At 38.9% G+C, this 24980-nt stretch overlaps 1 protein-coding gene across 1 annotated transcript in view; it reads left to right on the forward strand.

The window, feature by feature from the left end:
- Positions 1 to 24980, forward strand: part of MTHFD1L (methylenetetrahydrofolate dehydrogenase (NADP+ dependent) 1 like) — a 115684-nt gene that overhangs the window by 14781 nt on the left and 75923 nt on the right. The window contains exons 8-18 of the mRNA XM_083607957.1: positions 3589 to 3700; positions 5792 to 5883; positions 6303 to 6400; positions 9725 to 9898; positions 14352 to 14488; positions 14999 to 15045; positions 15673 to 15780; positions 16847 to 16921; positions 19500 to 19602; positions 21240 to 21316; positions 22744 to 22884. Of these exons, the coding sequence (XP_083464083.1) occupies positions 3589 to 3700; positions 5792 to 5883; positions 6303 to 6400; positions 9725 to 9898; positions 14352 to 14488; positions 14999 to 15045; positions 15673 to 15780; positions 16847 to 16921; positions 19500 to 19602; positions 21240 to 21316; positions 22744 to 22884 (1164 nt within the window). The remainder of the gene's footprint in view (positions 1 to 3588; positions 3701 to 5791; positions 5884 to 6302; positions 6401 to 9724; positions 9899 to 14351; positions 14489 to 14998; positions 15046 to 15672; positions 15781 to 16846; positions 16922 to 19499; positions 19603 to 21239; positions 21317 to 22743; positions 22885 to 24980) is intronic.

Below are 24980 nucleotides of genomic sequence, written 5' to 3' on the forward strand. Positions count from 1 at the left end.
GCTGTAGTGCTGGAAAAATGGACTGTGTGCTCTTGCAGGGATGAGCAAATGTTAAATCTCTGTTGGCCTCCAAAGATAGAGCATCAGCAAAAAATGCAATGTGAAAATACATATTTGAAAAAGTTTACTTGGCAATTATCCACCTTCAACAAGATTGGATTACCGTGATATCCCCCCACCACAAGGAAAAGCAGCTTTCATTGGGGGGAGTACTTAGGTCAGAGAAACAGTGCAGGAGAAAAGCTTAAAACTCTCCCATTGTTGTGATCAAATTTGGAGGCCCTTGTGACTGCCTTAAAGAAGAAGGGGAACAATGAAAGATTCTATCACAGATCTCATGTGTAATGTGTAATTTGGCCTTGAGATTATTTTGTAGCCATCTATCATTTTATTTTATTTCTCTTCATTTCCTTTGATTTTGGTGGAGTGGACACCCAAGTCATATTTCTTTAACTTACAGATCAACTTGATTTTAGTTATGACCATTTGTCTTGGCACAGCTGCCTTAAGGCTTGCATGGTCTTTAAACAGAGGAGGAGTATTAAGGCCCTCCCCGCCCCCCCTCGAATTCTTACTTGATCAGAGATGGCAAAATACAAAGAGCAACTGTTTATTAAATGCCAATTCATCATAAATGTGTGTTAGATTAAGAAGGGAGACATTTAATAGCAAATGTTTTAGGTAAGATGTGCTTGCCTATTATCTATCTTAAAATTTATGTAGAAAACTTGCAGACACTGCACTGTTTGGACAATATTTGCTTTTCAGATGCTTCAATCACATAATGCCAGGGAATATTTAAATTTGTGCTTCCTGAATCAAAAATCAATGATTCATTCAGCTGGCCTTGGGAGGGAGGGGATGATGAACGGGGTTCCTGAAGCAAACTGATTTTCAATAATCCTGTTGATAGAAAAATAACCTTATATGTTTATGAAAAGTATGATGTGATAGCAGGTGATGGCAAAGACTGAGATCCTATAGAGTAGACTCTGCTTTGCTGTTAGATACTGCCTTGTAATAACAATAATTTTCCATGGCATTGAATCATGTGCTCTTACCCTTTTACTAGCAGGGGAAATGGGTTATTTGACAAACATACACAATGTATTCCTTGTGGAGAGAAAATTAAATTGAAATTATATTCCACCTATAGTCCACATCATTCTTAGCTAACACCTGCCCTTATTGCACCCATTGTTGTGGGCATTCATTTGTTGTCAGAGACAATGGAGTGCACCTTTCGGGGTGAAGTCAAACTATTGCTATAGAAGCACCAAAGAGCCCTGCCAAGGCGCAAGCCTGGGCAGTGTGTAAAGAGGTCCTGGGCTGCCCAGACAACATGACCCCCCCTCTCGGCTTCGCTGATGTGTTCCAAAAAGGAAAGCAGAGCAATATGTTTGGCACCAGCTGGGCTGCAGGAGTTGCTTGAAGGAGGCATACAAGACTGTTAAAACTCTGAAGCCTGTGAGCACTTTCTGAAGTCCTTTCACATGCTGCTAGGACCAGTCTCTTCATCTCTTAACTTCTTCAGTGATGCACAACTTAGCACAGTAGTGCAGCTTTTCCTAAGCAACGCTCGAGACTGCTCAGTCAGGACGACGATCAGGAACAAAGCTGACGACTAGTAACTTGATTTTGTAGTTTATTATATACGGCAGTAAACTCACAAGCTATATACAAGTTACTTGTATATACAAGTTACAAGACACAAACTTCATCACTCTCCAAGCACTCCAGAATACTTCTAACTAGCCAAATAATGTCATAGGTCATGCTGCCTATATGAGAGACCTCAGCCAATCACCAAGCTGTTACTAGGTCCTCTTATCTCCAGGCAAATTTCTCCTGTGCTCTGTCTCCCTAGCCTGTAGTCAAAACACTAATTGCTCACTTGCCAAGCTGCACGTATACTATGAACACCAACATAAATGTGTGTTATATTAAGAAGGGACTCCACTCCGGATTTGGGTAGGGTTTGCTCCTCAGCCTTTTCTTCTCCCAAAGATATCCTGCAAGGCGGTGGAGGTTTAGGATCAGAGTTTTCCTTCTCCTAGAGGGGCTACCTTTCCAGGTTGATGTGCCCCTTCTGTCCCTCACTTCCCTCTACAGCACATGCGGAAACCCCCTTCTTGACCATTGGACTCACTATTGGTCACATCTGCTCAATCCTCTAGAGCCTGTCTTTGCAGGCAGGAGAAGTCCCTAACTCACCCAGAGTTTGAGGCTCATCAGCTACCCTTGCCGGGTTTAGCTGGCCAGTTGGAAGACTTTCCTGGGGTGTGGCCGCTGTCACATGCTGACGGCTTCTAGGAGCCACAGGTGAGTGCAGGGTGGGAGCCAAAAGTCAGCAAACTACCCCAGGAGGAGCACGTGTGCCCCACCAGAGATACTACCCCTCCCCTAACACCCCATACTACCCATTAATATCTTAACTATACCTTTTTAATTTGATAGTGGGGTGTTCTGGTGTAATTTTGTAGATATTGATTCCAACTGCAGGGAAAAGTAATATTTATGCTGATCTCTTCATAAGCAGGGTTTCCAATTGTGTGACATTTGCAGTCACGTTGCATCATTATCATTATATTTTGGCTTAAAGTGCTTGTATTACTGTTATTTTAGGGTTTAGTTTTTTATCTGGGGAATGGGTGGGTCTTCCAAGCCTACATCAATAAAAAATCTCATTGAAATTAGCTTGTGTGCTGCTACAAGCTAAAGTTTCAAAGTATTTGTTGGTGTTAATCTCCCCCAGATTGGAGGAAGAAAATGCCAGCTAGAATGGGTTACGCTTTTGAGAGTGAGTCTTTGGAGATCTTCGCCTAAGTGATTGTTTCATATGACATTTATTCATTCTTTGCCGTGTGATTTCAATAATCGTTTCTCAAACCTCATTTTACAACATAACTAGTTAGCCTTGGGAACTATGTGAGCACTTCTCTGCATCTTCAATAGTATTTGGCTGCAATTATATGTAGCATCTGTTTTGTATTGAGTTCACTGTCTGTTTAGAAACCATATGGTGCATTTGCAAGGAGATGAACTTGATTATTGAATTGGTCTTTCCACCTCCAATTTAGTGTTACATTTAAGTGTACTGGATATACCTTTCTAATTCTTTTAATTTTGAACACATTCACCCCATTTAAATCATACGGGGAAAACAATGTCCCTAGAACAATGACACAATCTGAGTCCCATTGGGACCTTTTCACATCCACTCAAGCATCTGCCAAACAATTCTTTGTCTGCAAGTGGCACATTGCTTGCATTAATTTTGATGAAGGACATACCTTGCCTCAGAACATCTGCAGTGTGGGGAACTGTTGGAGCCATTGCATTGGTACACTAAAAATCTTGCCAGGTGGAAGAGGTGAATAATTTATTCTTGGACTGAACATTTGTTCCCTGTAGAGTGGATTTTGGGAGGCTGTAGGGCCAGGAAGAGGAGGATTCACCTGATCACAATGGTTTAAGGATAGCATCCACACAGCACGTTAGGTGTCATTCTGACAACACAGTCTAGTACATTTTATTGTTAGCTAATTCTTTATTTGTACGACATTTCTCTCCATGCCCATCTCCTAGCTTCATGATGCTGATATGGTGATAGTGGGTAGTGCCAAACCTAAAGAGATTCCAGCTACTTGGATGAAACCTGAGATGACCAGTGTGGATTGTTCACATGACTTTTTATGGGGTGAGTTCCTTTCAAGCTGTGCAGTGTTGAATAGCTAATGTATTTGTGTCCACTCATATTTTTATCCCTTCTTCCACCATATCCCTATCAGTTTTCGGTTGGTACAGAAAACTTAAATTGTCCAGATCAACTCAGAAATGCAGTCTGTATTGTGCCAGTGCAGATTGTGCCTACCAATAACACACATGAATGTTTACCTACATATTTCAGTGTCAGAACGAACATACAGGGGTAAAAAAAGAGGAGTCACAAGATTTTAATAAAAGAAGTATGTTTTGTTTACTGCCTGCACAATGTCTGTGTGCCTTGGGGCATATGCTTTTGTAATAGGCTGTCTCCTGGAATAGCCTGGGAAGAACAGCAGAAGCACTCTGCTTATTTATTGTTTTTAAATATATATTTATTGTTTTGTGGGGGAAAGTATATGTATTAAATGTGTGCATCTGTATTAAACACATACCTCTGATAGAAAGAATGCGCATAATTTAATTGCAATGTAGTTATTGATGCACCTATTGCTTTTACCTGACAGAAACCATAGCACCAAAGAATCTGCATGTTTCCTTTCCTTTCCTTTTAATTTTTATATGTATATTAAATTCTTTCTTATTTTATGTTTTTAAAAGTTGCCTGGTGTTATTTCATTCTATAAGAATGCCCTGCTTATAGTCTGTAAGACCATAACAGTGAAAATGCTGCTTGGAGTAAAAAGTTACCATTGAACAATTTTGTCATTTCTTTTTGTTGACTCCTGCTTTTTTATTCGATGCTATTTTATATTTTGCTATATGTTAGTTCCCTGCATGAAAGGTAAGAGCTATAGAAATTATATAGCTGTGATGTGGTAAAACCACAGTAACCTCCTTACACTGGTAACTCATTCACCACATACACCTGAAAGTGAACAGTTAATTGTTCCTTTAATTGTTTTCCCCCCCTTCTATGCAAAGTTGTTAACCCTCCCTGTTGTATTAACTAATTTCATTGCGGCATAAAAGAATTGGACTCACACTGCTCAGAGATTTCTAAAACATTAAGCAGTTTATAAATAGATAGATAGATAGAATGACTGACTAAATGATACTGGAAATGATGGTAAAAATATGGAATTATGAATGTTTAGGAGGAAATTAATGGACAGTTCCAGGTCAGCATTATTTGTGCTCAACAAAATGGTTGTCCTGGTGCTTATTCTTTGCTGCTGGGTACCAAGTGGCCATTCCTATTGGCTGCTGATGCAAGCCAGGCATGTATTTTTCCTCTCTGCTCATCTTGGGCTTCAAAAGAGAACTATTTATGTTTGAATTTCCTTAAGGTTAATTATTGGTTTTGGTATTCAGGTTCACTGATACTGTGCTGTAGTAACTTTATATTCACTGTAGTCACAGTATAATGGAGAAGCTCATCTTCTCAGAGAGCAAGTTATCACAAAGTCAATGTCTTTTTAAAAATCATTTGAAGATTGCAGCATCAGCTGATGCCTGAAAGTGATCTTAATGAAATCAAAATACTGTAGATCATAAATGTAATACATTTGCACTAGAGTGTTGTACAACATTCTGGTGTTGTATAGGGGAATATTGACAATGAAAAATGTGTTGGAAAAGACTATGAGTTGTTGTTTTTTCATAATGTTTTTCTCAACTTATTGTAAGGGCTTCCGAACATTTTATGAAACTTTCCATAGTATTGTTTGGTTATGGACCTTCTTTCCTTAGTCAGTGTTAATTTTAGGGGTGCACTATGTAAACTCTCTGTCAAACTTCCTAAAAATATTATTAGAAGGGGTGAGGCATATATTATAGCTACTGTGTGACAGCTGCTTGAGGTAGCCTCATATGCTGGTGGTTACTCCTTTTGTTATGTGCACATCTTTAGAGACCAAAACCTGGCAGGTAGGTACAATTAATCTTGCTTTATATTTGCCATTTGCCTACTTTCAGGATCTTTCCAACTGAAAATACTGAAGGGATTAAAATCCTTACAGTTATTGACAATTTTGCTAATGGTGTCAAGTCATCTTCTCCCTGCATAGTTCTAATTGTCTTTCCCGATTAATTTATGTGATTATTTTCAAAAAATATTTTGCAGGACAAAATGCGTCTGGTGAACAGTCAGTTAGGAGCAGTGACTCCCCTCTGAGTGAGGATGTAGGTCAGCTGGCAATGGCAATGTGCATGCAGGTTCGTAAGACTATGTACTACCTTTTTGGCCCTTGAAATATAAGAGAGAGAAAATAAGACAGTCCCACAGGCTCACGAGCAGGAGTTCTTTTTGTACTGTGAATTAATCAATGTGCACATGTGCTAGTAGTATGCACTAGCAATCTATAAGGAAAAATTTGCAAACTGAAAACAGCGGCAAAGTGTGCATGCACAATTGCAAAATTAATTTTAGAACCCAGAAGGCAGATGGAGTGTACAGCGTGGGACACAGGGAACCCATGGAACACAATCCCTAATTAGGCATTTCCCACAACTAAATCACCCTCCTTCATACCTCAAAGTTTATGAAAACAGGAAAAGGACTCGAAAAGTGTAAGAAACAGAATATGGGTTTCAAACTGTATATATCTTTTTTCCCCCTTTCAATTTTGAAAAAGAACTTTGTAAAGATCAGTGAGCAGTGGATACAGACCCAACGGTATAAGAGCTGGAATCTTCGCTGCTTAAAGCTGCAACCCCTTTCGCCCGTTCCCAGGTATGTTTGTATGTATTTAAACTATTTCTATCCCACTTTTCAGCTACATATAATCATACAATTTGTAGAGATGGAAGGTATTCTGAAGGTCAGCTGGTCCAATTGCCTGCAAATGCAGGAATATTGTAAGCGTGACTTAAGGTATAGATTGAAAATGAATATTAAGTATATGCAATAAAATCACAATAAAATACCAAAGAATTGGAAGTTTAAAATGAAAGCAATAGCAAACTATTTGCAGTGCCTGGGTACAAAGTTAAGAAGCATAAGGCACTGCTTTCAAACAAGCGGTTCAAGTATTAAACTAAGCCCAGTCTTTTCTGACCCCAAAGTGGTCAGTTTTGTAAGTTGTTTGCCAACACTATTTATTTATTAAATAGCCAGTGGTTTTTTTTAAATTCATCCCTTCCTCTAAGAAGCTCAGGCTGCCATTCATCAGTAGTGGCTATGAGGTGAACTGGAGCTAACTTCCTGATCCCAGCATCACTACAGTTTGCTGGGGCAAAGTGGGATGGAAGCAAAGTCAGGGCTGTGCATACACACCTGTGTGGTGATGGATGAGAGTATTCATAATTTGTCCCACACCTCTAGAGGAGTTGTGCATAAATTGCCTTTATTATATTTTTGACAAAAAAATAACATTTTTAAGATTTCTCCCCCCAAAATTTTTTAATGTGCCTTAGTACTGTGTGTGTGTGTATTCAGGCTGTTTGTTTTGTTTTGTTTAATGTTCTCACAACCAACTTGAGTTCTAGCGTTTGAGGCTTCTAACAGAACAGCACATTTCCAGATGGCAATAGGAAAAAGATTCAATATCTTTAAATTTTCACAGATCCAATAAATGCATTCTCCAGCATGCCAAAACGGGCAGGGAGGAGACAATTAAAAAAAAACAAAAAAAAACCCTTAAATTAGGTCAACGTGTATATTGTGTTATGGGTTAGGTTAAAATACATGTAAATATTTTATAATTTGTAGGATTTCTGTTTGGTTATTGGAACTACATAACTGTTTATTTTACACACAAATGAAACATTGGTGGACAGATGGAAGATATAAAGTATCCTCATTCAATAATATGCTGTATTATAGTAAAGCAGATGAGTCATTCATTGAAAAGTGACAAGAAAGCAACATGCGAATTGAAACTGTGAACATCTGTGTTAGGCTCTCTCTGAACTCCGAGTATTAATTAGAGTTATTTCCAAAGATATTACTGTAACATCTGCAGGGTTTCCTCCCCAAAATACTCAATAATAAAATTCTTAAAGTAGGTGCAAGCTCTCTGCATATTTGTTGTGCTTCAGTCATGTTCTTGCATGGGGCTCCCATGAGGCACATACCTGCTTGGCTAAACCAACTCTGCAGCATCGGTCCATTTTCACTTCAGTGTATCGGTGCAGAGGATAGTGGGGGTGACTGAATCCTGAAAGAGCACATTGCAGTTATTCTTGAATACATTGACACATTTAACATCTGGTAACACTTGCTATCTAAAACACTCTGGCAAACATTGCAGACTGCAACAGCTAGGCATAAATACTTGACTTGCAATATATCTACTTCCAAGAGCTTGCCAGTGCATGACGTAACTGCATCTTGCCTCGTGTGAAGAAGTGTGACGGTGACCAAAACAAAGTTACACTGTTGCTGATGCTTTTGTGCTGTCACTCAGTCCTTACCTGGCCCCAGGTGTGCTAAGCAGAAAGCAGGTGGCACTCATGGGGCCTTTCTTCCCATTTTGAATGCCAAGTGTGGAGGCAGTTCCAAACCGGGGGGGGGGGAGGGAGGGTGCAAAAGCTTTATGCTTCCTTGCACCCACAATCCCAGTTCAGCTTGCTACAGCTCCTTCTAGCTATGTATATTTTAAAATGAAATATGCCAGGGCTAAATGTATTCATAATATGTTGAGTTTGTCATTGAGGATCCAGGAAGGAAGAGTGCTCAGGGCTTTTCTAACGCACCTTGGCCATCCAGCATTTACCCAGTTTGAGCCCTTATGAACCCCCCTTATGTATCAAGTTGAAGGGGTTCAGTGTTGGAAGGTTAACAATTATGATTCCATCTATTGCTACCAGTTCATTGGAATCCTGCTGTTACCAGCACACAGCTTTTTCATGTGAAACATCATATAGCAGTAGCTCATGCTGAGGGCAGGCAGAATGAAAGTGATTGCTGCAAGGGAAGACGGCTTGAGATGATTTTGTAGCAGAGATAGAAAAGCCTCCTAGTGAATCTTTGAAGCTTTTTTCCTCCCAGCAGTATTTACATTTACAGTAGTCCGATGCCTTTTAAAAATGGAAGATTGCCTTGTAATCTTCTGGACAAGCAAAGCTCTTCTTTGTATCCATGTCGAGCACAACTGATACGATTCACATTATCCTGACTACAGTATGCTCTCTATGAAGCTTGACACAGATACAATATCCTTGCCTTGGCTCATTTTTGCATTTTGTTGTTCTCCCCACCGCATTTCCCCCTTGTTTGGTTAGGTATCTGCTTTGTATCTGCCCAGTTATACTACCTAATCGGGGAGCAACAGCACGGTGTGTGTGTGTGTGTGTGTGTGTGTGTGTGTGTGTGTGTGTTAGCATCTCTCTCCCAAGTTCAAATATATGAATCCCTGGGTTTCCCTTTATAAATATTAATCAGCCAAGAGATTCATGCCTAAGGAATTGTGAAAGCATTGTAGGGGCTTTTCTAAAGAGTAGAATATTATTAAATATATATATGTGACTCAGTCCCCTTCCTTCCTCAATTCCTTCCTTCCTTCTCTCTCTTTCTCTGAGATCTTGTGATGAAGGGCAGTATATAAATTTAATAAATCATTATCATCCTCATCTCTCTCCTCTCTCTCTCTCTCTCTCTCTCTCTCTCTCTCTCTTTTTTACTCTCTCACACTCTTCCTGTCTCTCTTTCACAGACCCCATAATTGCTACAACTGAGTTCTGGCCCTTCATTTACTATTAGTTTTAGCCACCTCTATATATTAAGACATTTCCAAAATGGTAGTGTTAATGTTTTATAACTTATTTTACCTCAGTCATATGCACATTTATTTGGAGGAAGCCCCACAGGGCTTACTTTTGAGTAAACATACATGCATAAGATTGCAATGTAAGTTTGCAATTTTATTTATTATTTATTAATTAAAGCTATATACTGCCCTTCATCGTAGATCTCAGGGTGGCTCACAAAATAAAATGAATGAATGAGAGAACCATGACTGTTGTTCTCAGTGTTTTTTTGCTGCCATCTGCCTCCTTGCTTATGACCATCTAAGTTGACAGAGATCTCCTGGCTCTAATTTGTTTTTCTTTGCAGTGATATTGAGATTTCCAGAGGACAGAATCCAAAAGCTGTTGATGTCCTTGCTAGGGAGATAGGATTGCTTACAGATGAAATTGAAATCTATGGCCAAACCAAAGCCAAAGTACGTCTGTCCCTGCTGGAAAGGTTAAAAGATCAACCAGATGGAAAATATGTGCTGGTTGCTGGGTAAGAAGTATTTTGTTTCATTTTCTTACTAAACTCTCTCAACTTGCACTTCAACTTATTTAATTTGTATTTTTCCAGATTTTAAGTCCACAACACTTAAAAATATTCTCCCTCTCTCTCTTCTTGTAGTCCATTTATATTTGCAAAAAAAAAAAAAAGGTATGAGGATGGGGAACTACTCAAGAAAAAGTATAATTTTTTTTTAGAATAGAAGGAATTAAAATAACAATGCTTGTTTCCATCTTAAATGCCCTATGTAATTGATAAGCCCTTTGCAAATATACATCAGCACAGGGCTTATTTTATCTCCAATTATTCTGGGGATTAGCAGCAGATGCTATGCAGTTCTGCTTTCAGACTTAGTGGAGTATACCAGGTGGTGTTCTTATATGTTTCACCTTTCTCCATTTTAAGCCATGAATCCACCTATCCTGTGTCACTGCTCTGAATTATGACTGTTCTGCTAAGTAGCTTTAGGTACATTGGGTTCTATCCATTTGAGTCTTGCTTGAAGGCTCTTTCATTCAGAACTAAAAATTGGAGTGGAGAAAGAGATGATTTTCACAAATTTCCCCTTTCTCCTATGCTGCGTGAAAAGTACTTTCATTGGTCTGTCCTTAACCTTTCAACATTCAGTTCCAGGTTCCAGTATTATGAGAGAAAAACTTATACTTATCTACTTTCTTCTTACTATGTACAGTCTTATATACCTCTGTCAAACTGAACAATTTGTTATCATTTGGCTACCTCACTGCTCATCCCTAATTCTAGATAATTTATAAATAAGTTAAAAAGCACAGGCCCCAATAGCTATCCTTTGGATCTCCACTTTTTACAGCCCTCCATCTTCTTCCTGTTCTCTGCTTCCTGTTTTTAAAACAGTTATTCTACCATGTTTATGCTGGCCATTAAAAATACATTTTCCCATAAATATAAGTTGATGGTTTCTGATTTTAAATTTGTATGTGTTTCTATTATATATAGATATTACTGTAAACCGCTTTCATGTTTGTTATGTTAAAATGGTAAATAAATAGTTTTATGAATAAAATAAATCTAGGGCAAGTGATTGCAGAATAGGAATAATTTATTTTGCACTGTTTAGTGATGGGGTTAGGAGAGAGATTCTTCTAGGCTTCACTTCTTTAAAAGGTTAAAATATTTTAGGACACTGACTATATGAATTGTAAAATAAAAACTAAGTTTAGCTTGCTAGTCCATTTCTAGAAAGGCCCTCTTTCAAATTAAGCCCTTGGCAAATCTGTTTTAAACCAAAGGAAAAGTGAGAGGAATTCAACTTATTTCCATATTCTCCTTTGAAGTGTCCTAATAGATTCAGAATACTATATTAACTACTTTCTAGTCCCCCACTGCCTTACATATCCAGTTTACAAAATGAGAGAATGCCCTTACAATTTGAAAGTTTCATTGTTTTTTAATTAAAATATAGTAGAACGTGTGTGTTTTTCCACAGAGAGCGGATGGAGTTTGGCAACATTCTATGCGCTCACATTGTCAGATAGCAAATAATTCAGTAGAAACAATTGTATTTCGGAAAAGGGTTATTTCTTAATAAGTATTCAGGACAGCATGAACTGTGCTCTCGCTGTCTGTCTGAAGTAACAGAACATTCAAATAATAGCTCACAAAAAATAGGCTTTCTCATTGACCCTGTTACTCAGTAGGTTACAAGTAGCTCTTGCAGACCAGTCAATTTCTCTCTTTGGCCAAATTATGGAATGAGACTACGTGTTCTGCTATGTGGCTACTGATGCAAATAGCCCCATATCTAGCCTCCACTTCTGTCATGTCTCTTAGGACTTACCGTACATTTGCACCATGGTGCTTTTTTATATACCTACTCATGTGCCAGTGGAAGGAGAGATTTCTGGACACGTTTCCACAGACAACATGTGCATTTTAACACTACTTCTGTGTGGGTCCTTGGTGCTGATAGTTCACAAACTGGATCCACAACATCACCAAGCCTCCAGGTTCAAAATCCACGATTGGCTTCTGGCAAACAACATATTTCATGGTACTAGATGGGCTGGAAAAGAAAACTGGTCAGTCCTCTTGGCACCAGTGATCATAGTTACAAGCTTTATGCCTTTGAGAGTTTGTGTTCTGCTGCAGCGTAAGAGAGAATAGGCAGAACACATTATTTCATAGCAACCATGGGGGCAAAATACTCAATTATTTTTTTTTAAAAAGATGGTAATCTATAAAACAAATATTTCAGACTGTATCTCTCACCAGAAGTGATCGTAGCATACAGAGGACAGCTGGACCTTTTGCATAGTTTCGAATGCTGAAGGAAAGATGTTTCTAATTAGAGGTGGATTTCTAGCTAGAGTCTTCAGGAGGTCATGCTATAGGAGTTACCCCTTTTGGCTAGCATATGCATGAATACTTGTATGTCCCTGGGAATGAAAATGTAATCCTTAATGTCACATTCCTTTAATAAACTACTTATTTCACTGCAAGTACTAAAGTATCACAGATTTAAACAGTTAAGTATAGCATATCTTGGCAAGCTTTTCCCTTAGAAACTGAGTGGGAGTGATGTGAATGAAAACGTAATCTTATTTTGTTTTGTTTTTAACTTGAATTTTCTCTGCCTGATGAGAGAGATGCCCCAGATGAATTGTTTGGCCGGTTTTGAAATCTTTCTAGGGTAATTCAAAATCATTAATCATACTTTAACTTTAGGTGTGTGTATATAGGGTGGGTTTTTTTTAAGACAGAATAGAAATTAACCAAGCATTGATGTATTAGGAAATGGAACAAAATATAGTTTCATATCACCCATATAACTTCATTTTTTATCAGAACTTAGCTGAATTCTCATTCTCGTTAAACCATTGTGATCTCAGTTTATTGATTCCAATTACTCCATAATTTCTAGGTATGTTGGTTCAGAATGTGACACACTTAGTGGTTCAAGTGTGCATCCCATTATCTTCAAACTGAGCTTGCAGACTTTCAAATTTGAACTCTATCAGAAAAAGATACGATGGTGGTTCTCTTGCCATCAATCTTACTAGAACCATACCTAGTTACATTTTATTTCAATTCATATGGTATTTGTTTAATTGATTCTGTATGATTATCTTTCCCTGTCTGTGATAATTGTTTTAAAAGTTGAAATGTTTTAGGAAAACATCCATCTGGATGGTTGTATATCTGATGTTCCTTGATAAAATAGAGCTGCTGTTGAGGGTGAACATGATTAGCAAGTATCTATGTACAACTTGAAATAAGGAATGCAGCTGCACAGCTGTAATTGTGACAGTGGGATATAGCTACATGGGAGAAATATCCTTTCCACTTTATTGTTGGGAGCAGGGTAGGCCAAATAGTGTTCTTATTCCATTCTCCTATCTAGCATATGAATATACTTCCCCTCTGTTTTAAAAACTCCCAAGGGCTCATGTAGATTTAGGGTTTTGCAAGTATTATTATTTGCACTTTACTAACACGTCTTTCCCTGGAAAAGACGCTGATGTTGGGAAAGATGGAGGGCACAAGGAGAAGGGGACGGCAGAGGATGAGATAGTTGGACAGTATTCTCGAAGCCACAAACATGAGTCTGACCAAACTGCGGGAGGCAGTGGAAGATAGGAGTGCCTGGCATGCTCTGGTCCGTGGGGTCACGAAGAGTCGGACACGACTAAACGACTAAACAACAACAACAACAACAACAACAACAACAACAACAAACACGTCTTTATTTATTATTATAACATATGATTCACACTGCTTGTTTTTTGTGGTGGGTTTTTGTACAAAATGTATTTCCCCCCGCCCCCTCTCATTCATGCTTGGAGAGGTTAGGAAATAATGGTTCACTAAATAATGGTACACTTGATAAGCCTATTCGTTGTATTTCTCCTTAAATGCTGAAGAATGAGTTTTCAAGAAAGTTGGAGAGGCTTTGGTCTTGCATGTAAATCTATACCGAATTCAGTGTATGTTCCAGGTATTCAGAACAGTTGCCAAAACAATTTGTTTCCCCCGTTCTTAAGTCAGTTGCTTTAACAGAAGAGGTATTGACATTTGGGCGATATCCAATGTCATGCATGCAGATGCAATAGGATTTCCCCTTCCACTCTTCCCTGCTGTAGCCCTGTGCACCACCCCAAATCTGCTCCAATGGGTTTCCCAACTGTTGAGAAGATTTTGGGGGTACATGAGGGCCCTGGGAGAAGGAAAGGAGAGCAAAATCCCACGGCAGGAGAGGAAGCCTGTTCCACAAGGAGGCTGATACCACGGGATGTCAACCAAAGTTAGTGTAACAGATGGAAATTGTCTGTTTTATATTAGCACCGTTATTTGAAATTGATTATACTGTTAAATTTTATTTGGCTTGTATTGGTAGCATTTTCATAATAGTAAAACCGATGTCAGCAGGCCTATTGATTTTATACATTTCATCCTCCGGTGTTGTTAGGATTACACCAACCCCACTTGGAGAAGGAAAGAGCACTGTGACAATTGGCCTCGTTCAGGCTCTGACAGCCCACCTTAAAGTAAATTCCTTTGCCTGCCTGAGGCAGCCTTCTCAAGGACCTACATTTGGTGTTAAAGGTACTCATTCTTTCATATTATACAGTACTTTATAATATAGCTTCTGGACTGTTTTGGCCAAAGGAAACCAGTGAAATATTCGTGTGTTTTAGAGTTGTTCTGTTTCTTTGATTTTAAAGGCATGTCCAGAGAGTATGGTGCATAATACTTTTTGTAGACTTTTAAGATATTCAGACAGCTCTATCATGTGGGTGATTATCTATTTCATAGATACACAGCTGAGACTGTTTCCACACTGGGGTGTCAATGTGTATGTGGGTAGACTTTTCAGTGTGTACTTTTGTGCATTTTTACCCACACATCCACACTTTCAGTTTGCTGCCTCTGAAATGTATCTCAATATTTCCCATCCATACTTGTGGGCCGTGCTTAGTGGAATACTCTTTGTTTTCTGAATCTCATTAGAGACTCAAAATTTTGCATCATTCCATTTCTTCTTTTATGGTTTATTCAAGCCTTCCTTCAGAATAGTTTTACTAATGTAACATAAGCATTTCATTTGCTGCGTAGGTGGAGCAGCAGGGGGCGGATATGCTCAAGTCATCCCAATGGAAGAGGTAAGCTAAAATTTTCTTCGCACCATTGAATATGGACTTTAGCTCCTCTCTTTCTGTTGTCAAAGAGTAAATACATACAGAGACAAATATTCATTTCTTTGAAATCTCTTTAATCAGCAGATTAACTTTCATCCCTTGTGTAATGCCATTAATTTTCTCATACTGTACTTTTTGTCTTGGTTTGAGACACTTTTGCTCAATTGTGTTATGAAATTCATGGGAACATGAGACCAGCCATCCAGCCAGCATTCTGCTTCCAATATAAGTTCACACAATCATTTTGAAGTACACAGTATATTCTGTCCTTCAACATTCACATCATAAATAAAAAAGCATGAATGTATGAATCAAATTGCAGGTTGCTGCATCCTAGCTAAAACTTATTTTCCAGCTCGTCTTAATTCATCTGTACTTTAGTTGTGTTGGCTATAAACTATCATCCACTGAACTGAGACCCTCTCTCGCCTATTAAATCTCTTCAGCTACAATGATGATGATTTAATCATATTTCCACAACAATTTGAAAGTTGTTCAACTGAGCTGTTAATCCCACAAGTGAAAGGGCTTGGATGGGTTTCACCAGTCGGCTCAAAATGAATGTTTTTCTCATTTTTAATTCATCCGTAGTTCAATCTTCACTTAACTGGAGATATTCATGCCATTACTGCAGCAAATAATTTGCTGGCTGCTGCTATAGATGCAAGGATTCTGCATGAAAATACTCAGTCTGATAAGGTAAACCCAACCATTTTATAATTTCCATCACTAATGTTATCTGATTGTTACTGTGAATACTGCATTTCCTAAAACACAGCAGTTAAAAGCATTTTAAATAATTCATTATTGGCCATTTAATAATTTGTGTATATGTTTTGGTGTAATCCAGTGGATTTAGAGACCTTTTCCACTCAAGGTTCATCTATATACAGAGCCAGCATTTTTGTCACAGTTTGGAGCAGAGGTAATTAACATGCTGTCCTCCAGATGTTGCTGGACTCCAACTCCCATCAGCCCTAGCCAGCACGGCCAATGGTTAGAAATGCTGGAAGATGTAGACATGCAACACCTGGAGGGCAACACACTGGCTACCTCTGTTCTAGACGGACCAAAAAATAGTGGATTCTCAGTGCTGGGCTTTTGAGGTTGCCAGAGAAGAGGTTTAGACTGCATTCCAAGAGTGTTCCCAAATATATACCCCTTTATATTCTCCTTTATAATGGAAAGGTTGTAATTCATTTCTTGAAGGAAAATTCTGTTCTTGAGGGCATGGCAGTAGTTAAGGGAACTCTCGTCTTCCGTCCCGGAAACTGAGTGTTTAGTCCATACTGATAAGGCTCCTAAGGAGCAGTGCCATCTGATAATTGCAGAACCTTAGTGGCCTTATGGTAGCCCTTGTTTTTAGATTGTAATATGTATTTACTTCAAAATGTGGTGAGCCAATACTGCCGTGCTTGGGGAACCTTCTTGTTCTGCTGAGTAGAGCTCTAAAGTCCTTCCCTAGGGTCCAGTAATCCCAAAGGAAGTGCGGCATGGGCTCTGTGTGGTGGAAGTACTCGCAGTATGCAAACCCTCTTTCTTGAGCAGATGAAAGACGTTTTGCTGGTTATGATAGTTGTTAATTTTGTATCAATTGCCCTTTAAATGGGAAGAAGAATGTCTCAGAAGCTGTAATGGGTGGAGACCAATTTGGAATAGAATTGGAAAATGCATTATTAGCAGAATCAGGACTGCACTTTATGATCCTTGATGGGGGACTGGCACTTTGCCTTCTGATTTTCATTATACTGTATGTTCTTTGCAGGCCTTATATAATAGATTGGTTCCATTAGTTCATGGAGAGAGGAAATTTTCAGCCATTCAGCTTGCACGTCTGAAAGTAAGTGGCCTTTTAAACTTTCAGTAATATTTTATGGATTCTTTTAGAAGACCTTGGGTCTCTTAAAAAAATAATGAATTTAAACTGATTTGGCTTATAATAATTAGAGTTTCCTATTTTTGAACTAATAAGGTCAAAAGGTCCCCAAACAAATATAGGTTTAAATGAATCAATCATTTTTCCCCATCTCATAGTGATTTATGTAGTCAGATAGAATTGTGTTGTCTCTGCAGGAAGGCATTATATGATGTATTTCAACTTTATCACATATTCAGTAAGTAAGATTGTCACAGTTTATAGAAAGTGTCTCAGCTTTTAAGTTGCAATCCAGTGTACCTTTATCTGGGGGTAAGGCCTCTTGAACCCAGTGAGGCTTTTCCTGAGTAAACACACATAGGAGTGCATTGTTGGAGCGTGTTGAAAATGTATCCAATTAGACAAACTAGTCAAACTCCCACTAGGCAGCATCTAAGTGACTTTGGTGGTGAGTAAAGCAACCTGGTTGTTTGGAAACTACCTTATGCCTTCCATCAGCCCCAGTGAACTATCTCTGTGCTTTGGAGTCTTTTATGGGTTTGGAGAAACCTGCAAATAGCACTACTTAGGGTGCTTCGAAACTGTGCTTGCAACAGATACCAGTTTCCCCAAAACAGGTGGTCATGAGGAAAGTGACCCCAGTCAGTATATGACACCAGTCTGTGTCTCCTGTTATCGCAGGGTGGCAATGGCAATGTAGCTCAATGCTTTTTGAATTCTAAACTGTCATTGACTTTAAAAAAAAAGTGTATTTTTACTTTTTTAACTTTCAGTTTCTGAAAATACATGTAACAAACAATCTCCATATAACCCCCACCCCTCAAGAAACATTCCCATGCATGTACAAAGTCAAACATTAAGCAGATTTTATGATACTTTAGAGTTTATTATAGCAGCTAGGAGTCTTAAAAGTTTGTCCCAGTGTGAGCCATGGTTAGCTGGTTGTAGGGGAATAACATTCACCTTTCCAGTGTGCTGATTAAACATGTACCATACAGTTTCAAAATATTATTTGGACTTTTCACTCATTAGTGCTCTTCTGGTTGATGCTTTTCTGCTTTTTCCATAAGAGCTATGTTCCATAGTCTATCCCACCATGTCTCTAAAGTTAAGTTAGTACCTGTTTTCCAGTATTGTGTTAGTATATTTCTAGTTGCAGACAAGAAAAGATTAATAGGTCCTTAAACAGTAAATTCTTATAGCCATCTATAAACAGATTTAATAAACCTAGCCTCAGATCAGGTTACATCACCTGTTCCATAATAAATACCATTTTCCAAAGTAAATGTCCAGGTTTGCATTCCCACCACATATGGAAATATGAACCTAAATGTTGACATCCTCTCCAACAAAAAAGATTTGAATGAAAGCTTAAACTGTGGCATTTTACAGGTGTGTGGTGGCATCTGTTAATTGTTTTTAAACTATTTTCTCTCATTTCAGTTGACACTGACTTAAAATATTTTTCCCTCCAAAGTTTTTGCCAGTCTGCATTATCAATTTCACTGAGTAAATCTGTTTTCCATATAGATTTTAAGGAGATTAGATCCCCTGTCATCACATCACAGATAATCTTGTAGATATTTCAGAGTAAATTTTTGGATGCGTAGATAGAATTTAAAATTAGTCGTTCAATAGGTTTTAAGGCTCTGGTGGCTTGAAACAATATTGTTGGGTTAGCAGAGAAATCTATAATTTCATGTATGGACCACCAATTTGTTTCAAGGTTACCTAATTGTGCTTTTATTTTTACTCCAGTAATAGGTTTTATTCCCCTACAGAGGTCTCTTATTGTTTGTAGCCCTTTTTGTTTCCAGCTTTTGAATTGTGATTCTCTAGTTCTTACAGAATAAAGGGTAGAAATAGTAAGGCTAACTGGAGATGTTGCTGAGGCCAATTTTTTGGACCTTAAGGTCTGCTAAAGCAAAGGAATTGAATATATATTTTTAGGATAATGAGTTTAAAAGGGTAATGCCTCAGCTCTTTTTTATTAAAGGAGTCCAACTCCAATAATAACCATGAGCCCTGAAATGAGCTTTTCATTATGAAGGGGGAAAATGTATACAAGTAGCATTGTGATATCATAAAAGGTGTCTGAATTCAACTGGAGAGAAATATTCCCTTCAAGCAAACAAGGTCCTGATTGATCAGTATTGGACAGAGAGTAATATCACCTTCAGTTGCATGTGGCTACTTCTGGTCAATAGTTCTTAGGGCAGTAGGTCTTATGGACAGTTTCACAAGAGAATTAGAAACAAGGTTGCATATCATCTGCTGCACAAAGCTCCTTCACCATGGACTTCCACTAAAAAATATACTGGATGTCAGCTGGCCTTTGCAGTGATGAGCTGAAAACGAATCTCCATTGAGCTTAGCATGTGTGAGCTGGTCATGTGACCTCTTCAGCACACGCCATTGTGGCTTGAATTGGCCACAGCATGTACTGTGGTGGGTTTTAGAACTGAGTAGGTGTTTATGTAGCTTTTTCAAGCAGCAATCTTCCTCATGTATCATTTTTCTTCTTTTTGGTTTCTTTTTCTAGAGGCTGGGAATAACAAAAACGGATCCTGGCTCATTAACAGATGATGAGATTAGCAGATTTGCAAGACTAGACATAGACACATCCACGATAACATGGCAAAGAGGTAAGTGTCAGAATATAAGAGGAGCCTGCTGGATAAAATCAAAAGTCTATCTAGAGCATATTGTGCCATGGTGGGCCAGAAGCTTGTGAAAATATAAACTGAACTAAGTTTTCTTGTTAATAGCAGGCACAACTATTATAGGCTATTATTTATGCCCTTGTTATTGGCTTGGACTGTTGCCAGAAAAAAACAGATTTCTAAATAAACATGGCCATGATTTTTCTGTATGTTCTTTTTATTTCTAATGTGGAGAATGGAAGAAATATCCCTTGTAGCAAGCTAGAAAATGCCATTGTTTTTTCTTTGGTTTTTCTTTCTTTTCTTTCTTTTAATATCCTGGAATCCCAAAATGTCTTTAAAGCTGTGATTCTAGGAATCCAGACTGTTTGTGCTTTCTGCAAAAGTCCAAAATAAAGGCTGGGGATTTGCCTTCTCCTTGCAGAATACTTGCAGAATAATCTCCTGCAAGAGGCAAAAAGAGCCTAGCCCAAAGGAAGACAAACCACACCCTTTCCTTCCCTGCCATAGGACTTGGTGAAAGGATGGTATTGGAAGTAGACACCAGCAGCTTGGTAGTCTGTAGACACTTTCAGACCCCCCCTTGGTAGTCTGTAGACACTTTCAGACCCCCCCCTACAACCCACTGCTGTACCTACTGACTATGCCTCCTGGCATCCATACATTCAGCAGGGTAGTGATTCGAAACAATGGAGTTTTAAACAAAATGATTTAGTGATAGTCTGGTTGCAGATAACCTATTTAAACTTTGTTTGTAGGTAGTACCATGCTTTTTTGACCCTTGCCATTGGACATGGACGTTGTCAAATGTATTGTTTTTAAAAAAGTGTCTTCTGCATTTTAAGTAGCAGTAGAAAACCAGCTGCATCTTTTCAACTAGATAAGAATATGCATTTCTTGTAAGCCCCTAACATTTTCCTTTTCATGTTTCTGTTCATACTGTAGTAAGTATGTAGTTGTTTAAATTCTTCAGATTATATACACATTCCCAACATCCCTCATGTCTGTTTTCAAAGCATAATCTGTATTATTCAGATGGTATTTGTCTAATAAACGATATACAGCAAGAGTAATCAGAAGTTGTTTAAATCTTCTGAGATTTTTAAAGCTTTTACATCATGCTCTGAACTGAACATTAATACTCAAAAGTATATTGAACATACTGATTGGGTGTAGAAAATATTATAGAAGTTATTGTTTCACATCCTTATTTTCAGTTTTTACAAAGCATCTTTCTGGAAGAATCTTCTGGTTTTACATCCATTTTAGGGTGTTGACAACTTGAAGTCAAGGAGGAGTTTCCTAACAAAAGCCAGAATCGTATTTTGCCAATCAGAAGGAGGAGCAATCTCTGTAGCAGAATGTGTTGTGATAAGGTGACATCACCATTGCTCTAGCCCTACCTGAGAGTTTGCAGCAAACCTGAACCATCACGAGGCTTTCACAATATTCTGCCATGCTGCAGAGCTTCCAGTCTTATAAAGAAGTGTTAGATTTGTTACACAGGAGAAGATGCACACATTTAAAAATAAATGCCTTTCTGTATCACATTAACAGGATGAAATGTAGAAATAGTTCCTTCTCTCTTTTTTTGCTAAATGTTTTTTTCTTCCTTTCAGTGGTAGATACAAACGATCGATTTCTTAGAAAAATAACAGTTGGACAAGCAAGTACAGAAAAAGGATTTTCTCGTCAGGTAGGTAAAGTTCTGACTGTGTTTGGAGAAGACATTTCTTTTGATCATTAAAAATGTTTCCTTACTAATATATTTTTAATAGATTGTTGAAGAACTGGTTGCTTAATGGTTTTAGATATGAATTAATTTGCAGCTAATCTTGGCTTAGTGTATAGTAGTGATTCTAAAGCAATAGTTTTCATGTAGTTATCAAGTATGGTGATCAACATTGCATTGATGTATGGGGGAAATACATCAATAAATAAATATGTATGTTTACTTGCATGTAAGTCCCCCTGCATCCAACGGGGGTATATGCTAGTAAGTTTTCATAGAAATGTAGTTTAAATCTCATTAAAAAACAGAACAATGTAATCTCAATATTTGAGAAGTGTCCTAAAGAGAACTCATCATTGTAACTCTGCTGATAAGCCAAGTTCATTGTTGTTTTTTCATGCACACCGTCTTTGTTGTGACATTACTAAATAGTGAGCATTGCATTTGGCAAGCCTACTTCTAAACAGTAGCCATATTTAATATGTTAGATCTAAGCGAAAGTTTACCAGATGGAAAATATAATCTACTTCAAGTATAATGTGGAAGACAGAGGGCAGTTATTCTGGGTGAAGTGTCACAAAACCAGCTCAAGCTTTTTTACATACACTTCCCTAGAGATCTGAGCAGCTATGGAGGGAGATGACAATGTTGGGTTTAACTGCATGGGCTGAGCCTGAAGAGAACAGCCTTTTAACAGCCTTACAGGATGCCATTTGTCAATCTTTTTAAGAACTTGTCCAGATAAAGGCTGCTTTTGGATAATCAAATTCCAGTTTAATGAGCGGAGGTATGAACAAATCTTGTGAATGTGGATGCAGCCGCTTTGCTCCTCTCTTTGCATGAGCTGGTGGACAAACCAGGAACTCTTCAATTAACTATAACTTTCCAGTCCACCTGAACCAAGTAAATAGTATCAATGGCTTGCTTTATTTATTTATAAAAGTATTTATATACCACGAGATCACAAAGCCCATCGGGAAGTGGTTTACAGCATTAACAAGATTTTTTTAAAAAAATACGATAAAAGCATAAATACCCTGTCTTGTTCCAAAGTTGTTAACCTTAGTTTTCAAGTTCACATGAAACTAGTTTGCTGGCTCATGCAAAGTGAGAAGTGAATGAAGTGGCTATGTGCTCAAGCCACAGAGCTCATCTGTATACAGTCAGTAATCCAAACTCGGATGGCGACTATCCATGTTCTTTTATCCATGTTCTGTGCTGATCCTTATCAGCTTTGCCCACTGGTAGTATACCATCTTCTTTTATTGCTTTCATTTGTCGCCCACCTTTCTTCCGTGGTGGAACTCAAGGTGGCGTTCATCAGATTCCCAGCTATGGATTAGAACTCCAGGTGTCTCTTGTCTCATAAACTTGTACTTTTCTTTTTACAGACTCAGTTTGATATAGCTGTTGCAAGTGAAATCATGGCAATCCTAGCGCTGGCCAGTGGTCTGTCAGATATGAAAGAAAGAATGGGGAAAATTGTCGTTGCTAATGACAAAAAAGGACAACCAGTGACAGCAGAGGATTTGGTATGGATCACCTCAGGATTCTTCTTATTACTTTTGCTTATTAAGACATAATGCAGCTCTTATAAAAATCCACATTCAGAGACAGTGTGTATCTGGGGTGTACCTTATTGCCAGAAGAGTCAAATTTGGTCAAAACTGGGGGTTATTTTCTGTTTCTAACAACTCATCCCACCTATATCAGTGGTTTTCAAAAGGTGGGCAGCAACAGACTGGCAGGGGGGCAAAAGTTTTCAGGAACAGAGAGACTCTGTTCACCTTCACCTTTGCCAGCAAAATATGGTAGGATTAATTCACATTAGCAAAGGATTGTTATTAATTCACATACAACCAGGGCAGGTTGATAGTTTTCCCACTTGTCCCATCACACCAGCCTGATTCAGGGAGAGCTGCAGTTTTGTTCTAATTATATGTCCCTGTGTATGGTTTTGCGAGGGGTTAGAGATGTCTTGTTTGGTTCCCCTTTATAATGCTATGTTGGATCAATACTCTAAACTGAGAGAGGGACTTTTTTTCAGCCCCAGAGCCACATTCCCCTCTGGACAATCTTCTGGAGGTCACATTCTAGTAGTGGGTGGGGCCAGAAGCAAAAGTGGACAGAGCAGTTAATTTTTTACAGAAGGCTAGGGGGCCACTAGGTGGCGCATCGGAAGATGGCTGACAATAACATCTCTCCGACCCACACGAGGTAATTTGGAGGCTATGATGGGGGTAATTAGCCTCCTTAACCCCCCCCAGGATTGTGGGGGGGACGGCCCTTGCCTGCTGTGCCCTATACTACCCCCGAATTTGTGGGGGTGGGGGCACTAGGCACAAAGCCCTCCTGTGGGATTCCGGCACTCCTGGACGCCGTCCCCGATTCGCGCCGCTAGTTGCAAGCATCTTCAAAAGAAACAATTTGGACGAGATAAATTGCACATGCTTCAAGGAAAAAGGGGAGTAAAGACTGCTGACAGAAGAGATCTCTGATAACAAGACAAGAATAAAATATAAGAAGATACGTCAAGATACGGTATGACAAATGGCTGGGGGGGAGGGGGGAAAAACCTGCCTTCCTTTTTCTTATGTGATTTAACAAGAATCCCCTCCCCTAATGAGTCAGAAACTAAGGACTTAAGCTGTGGATTTAAGGCTGTGTGGAGATAAACTTTCGAACCAAAGCAATGTTTCAAGATGAAGCTGGAAAGCTAAGAGTTTTGGAATGACGCAGTTAAAAATGCCGTCGCCATTTTGGGAGGCATTGTTGGAGCTCTTGGGTCTGGGAGGAGAAAGAGAGAAATAGAGTTGTTTACATATCGTGGATCAACTTCTCGGTGGGACTTAAGAGCGACAAATGCCAAATTTATGATGGAAAGAGCGATGCTATCTACGAAGGACCAAACCCCGACCAAACCTAAGAGGAGGCGTGTAGTGGTGATAGGGGATTCCCTACTGAGGGGAACAGAAGCAGTGATCTGTGGGCCTGACAAGATGTCTCGGGAAGTGTGCTGTCTCCCCGGGGCTAAGATCCAAGATGTAACTGAACGACTGCAAGGAATCATAAAACCCACTGACAAATACCCCTTCCTCTTGGTTCATGTGGGAACCAATGACACTGCAAGCAATAGCCTCCAGAAGATCAAAAGAGATTACGAGGCTCTGGGCAGGAAACTGAAGCAATTAAATGCACAAATTGTCATCTCATCTGTCCTCCCAGTTGAACGACGTGGCCCAGGGAGAGAGGGAAAAATAGTGGAAGTGAACAACTGGCTTCGCAAATGGTGTAAACAGGAACGGTTTGGATTCTTAGATCACGGAATGCAGTTTCTTGAAGATGGACTTCTGGCAAGCGATGGGCTGCACCTCACAACGGTTGGGAGGAATGTTTTTGCAAAAAATCTCAGAAACCTCATCAGGAGGGCTTTAAACTGACTAATGTGGGGGAGGGAGACAGTGCTCCTGAAGGTAGGAGTCTATCAATTGATGAAGATGATCATCCAAATGTCATAGACCGAATGGAGCAAACAGCACGCAGACCTAGTGGTGGGAGGAAAAAATCCTTAAATAAGAGACACGGGGGAATGATTAATGGACTTCAATGTCTGTACACTAATGCGCAA

This window comes from Podarcis filfolensis (assembly GCF_964270895.1).
Source record: "Podarcis filfolensis genome assembly, chromosome: 3".
NCBI classification, from domain to species: domain Eukaryota; kingdom Metazoa; phylum Chordata; class Lepidosauria; order Squamata; family Lacertidae; genus Podarcis; species Podarcis filfolensis.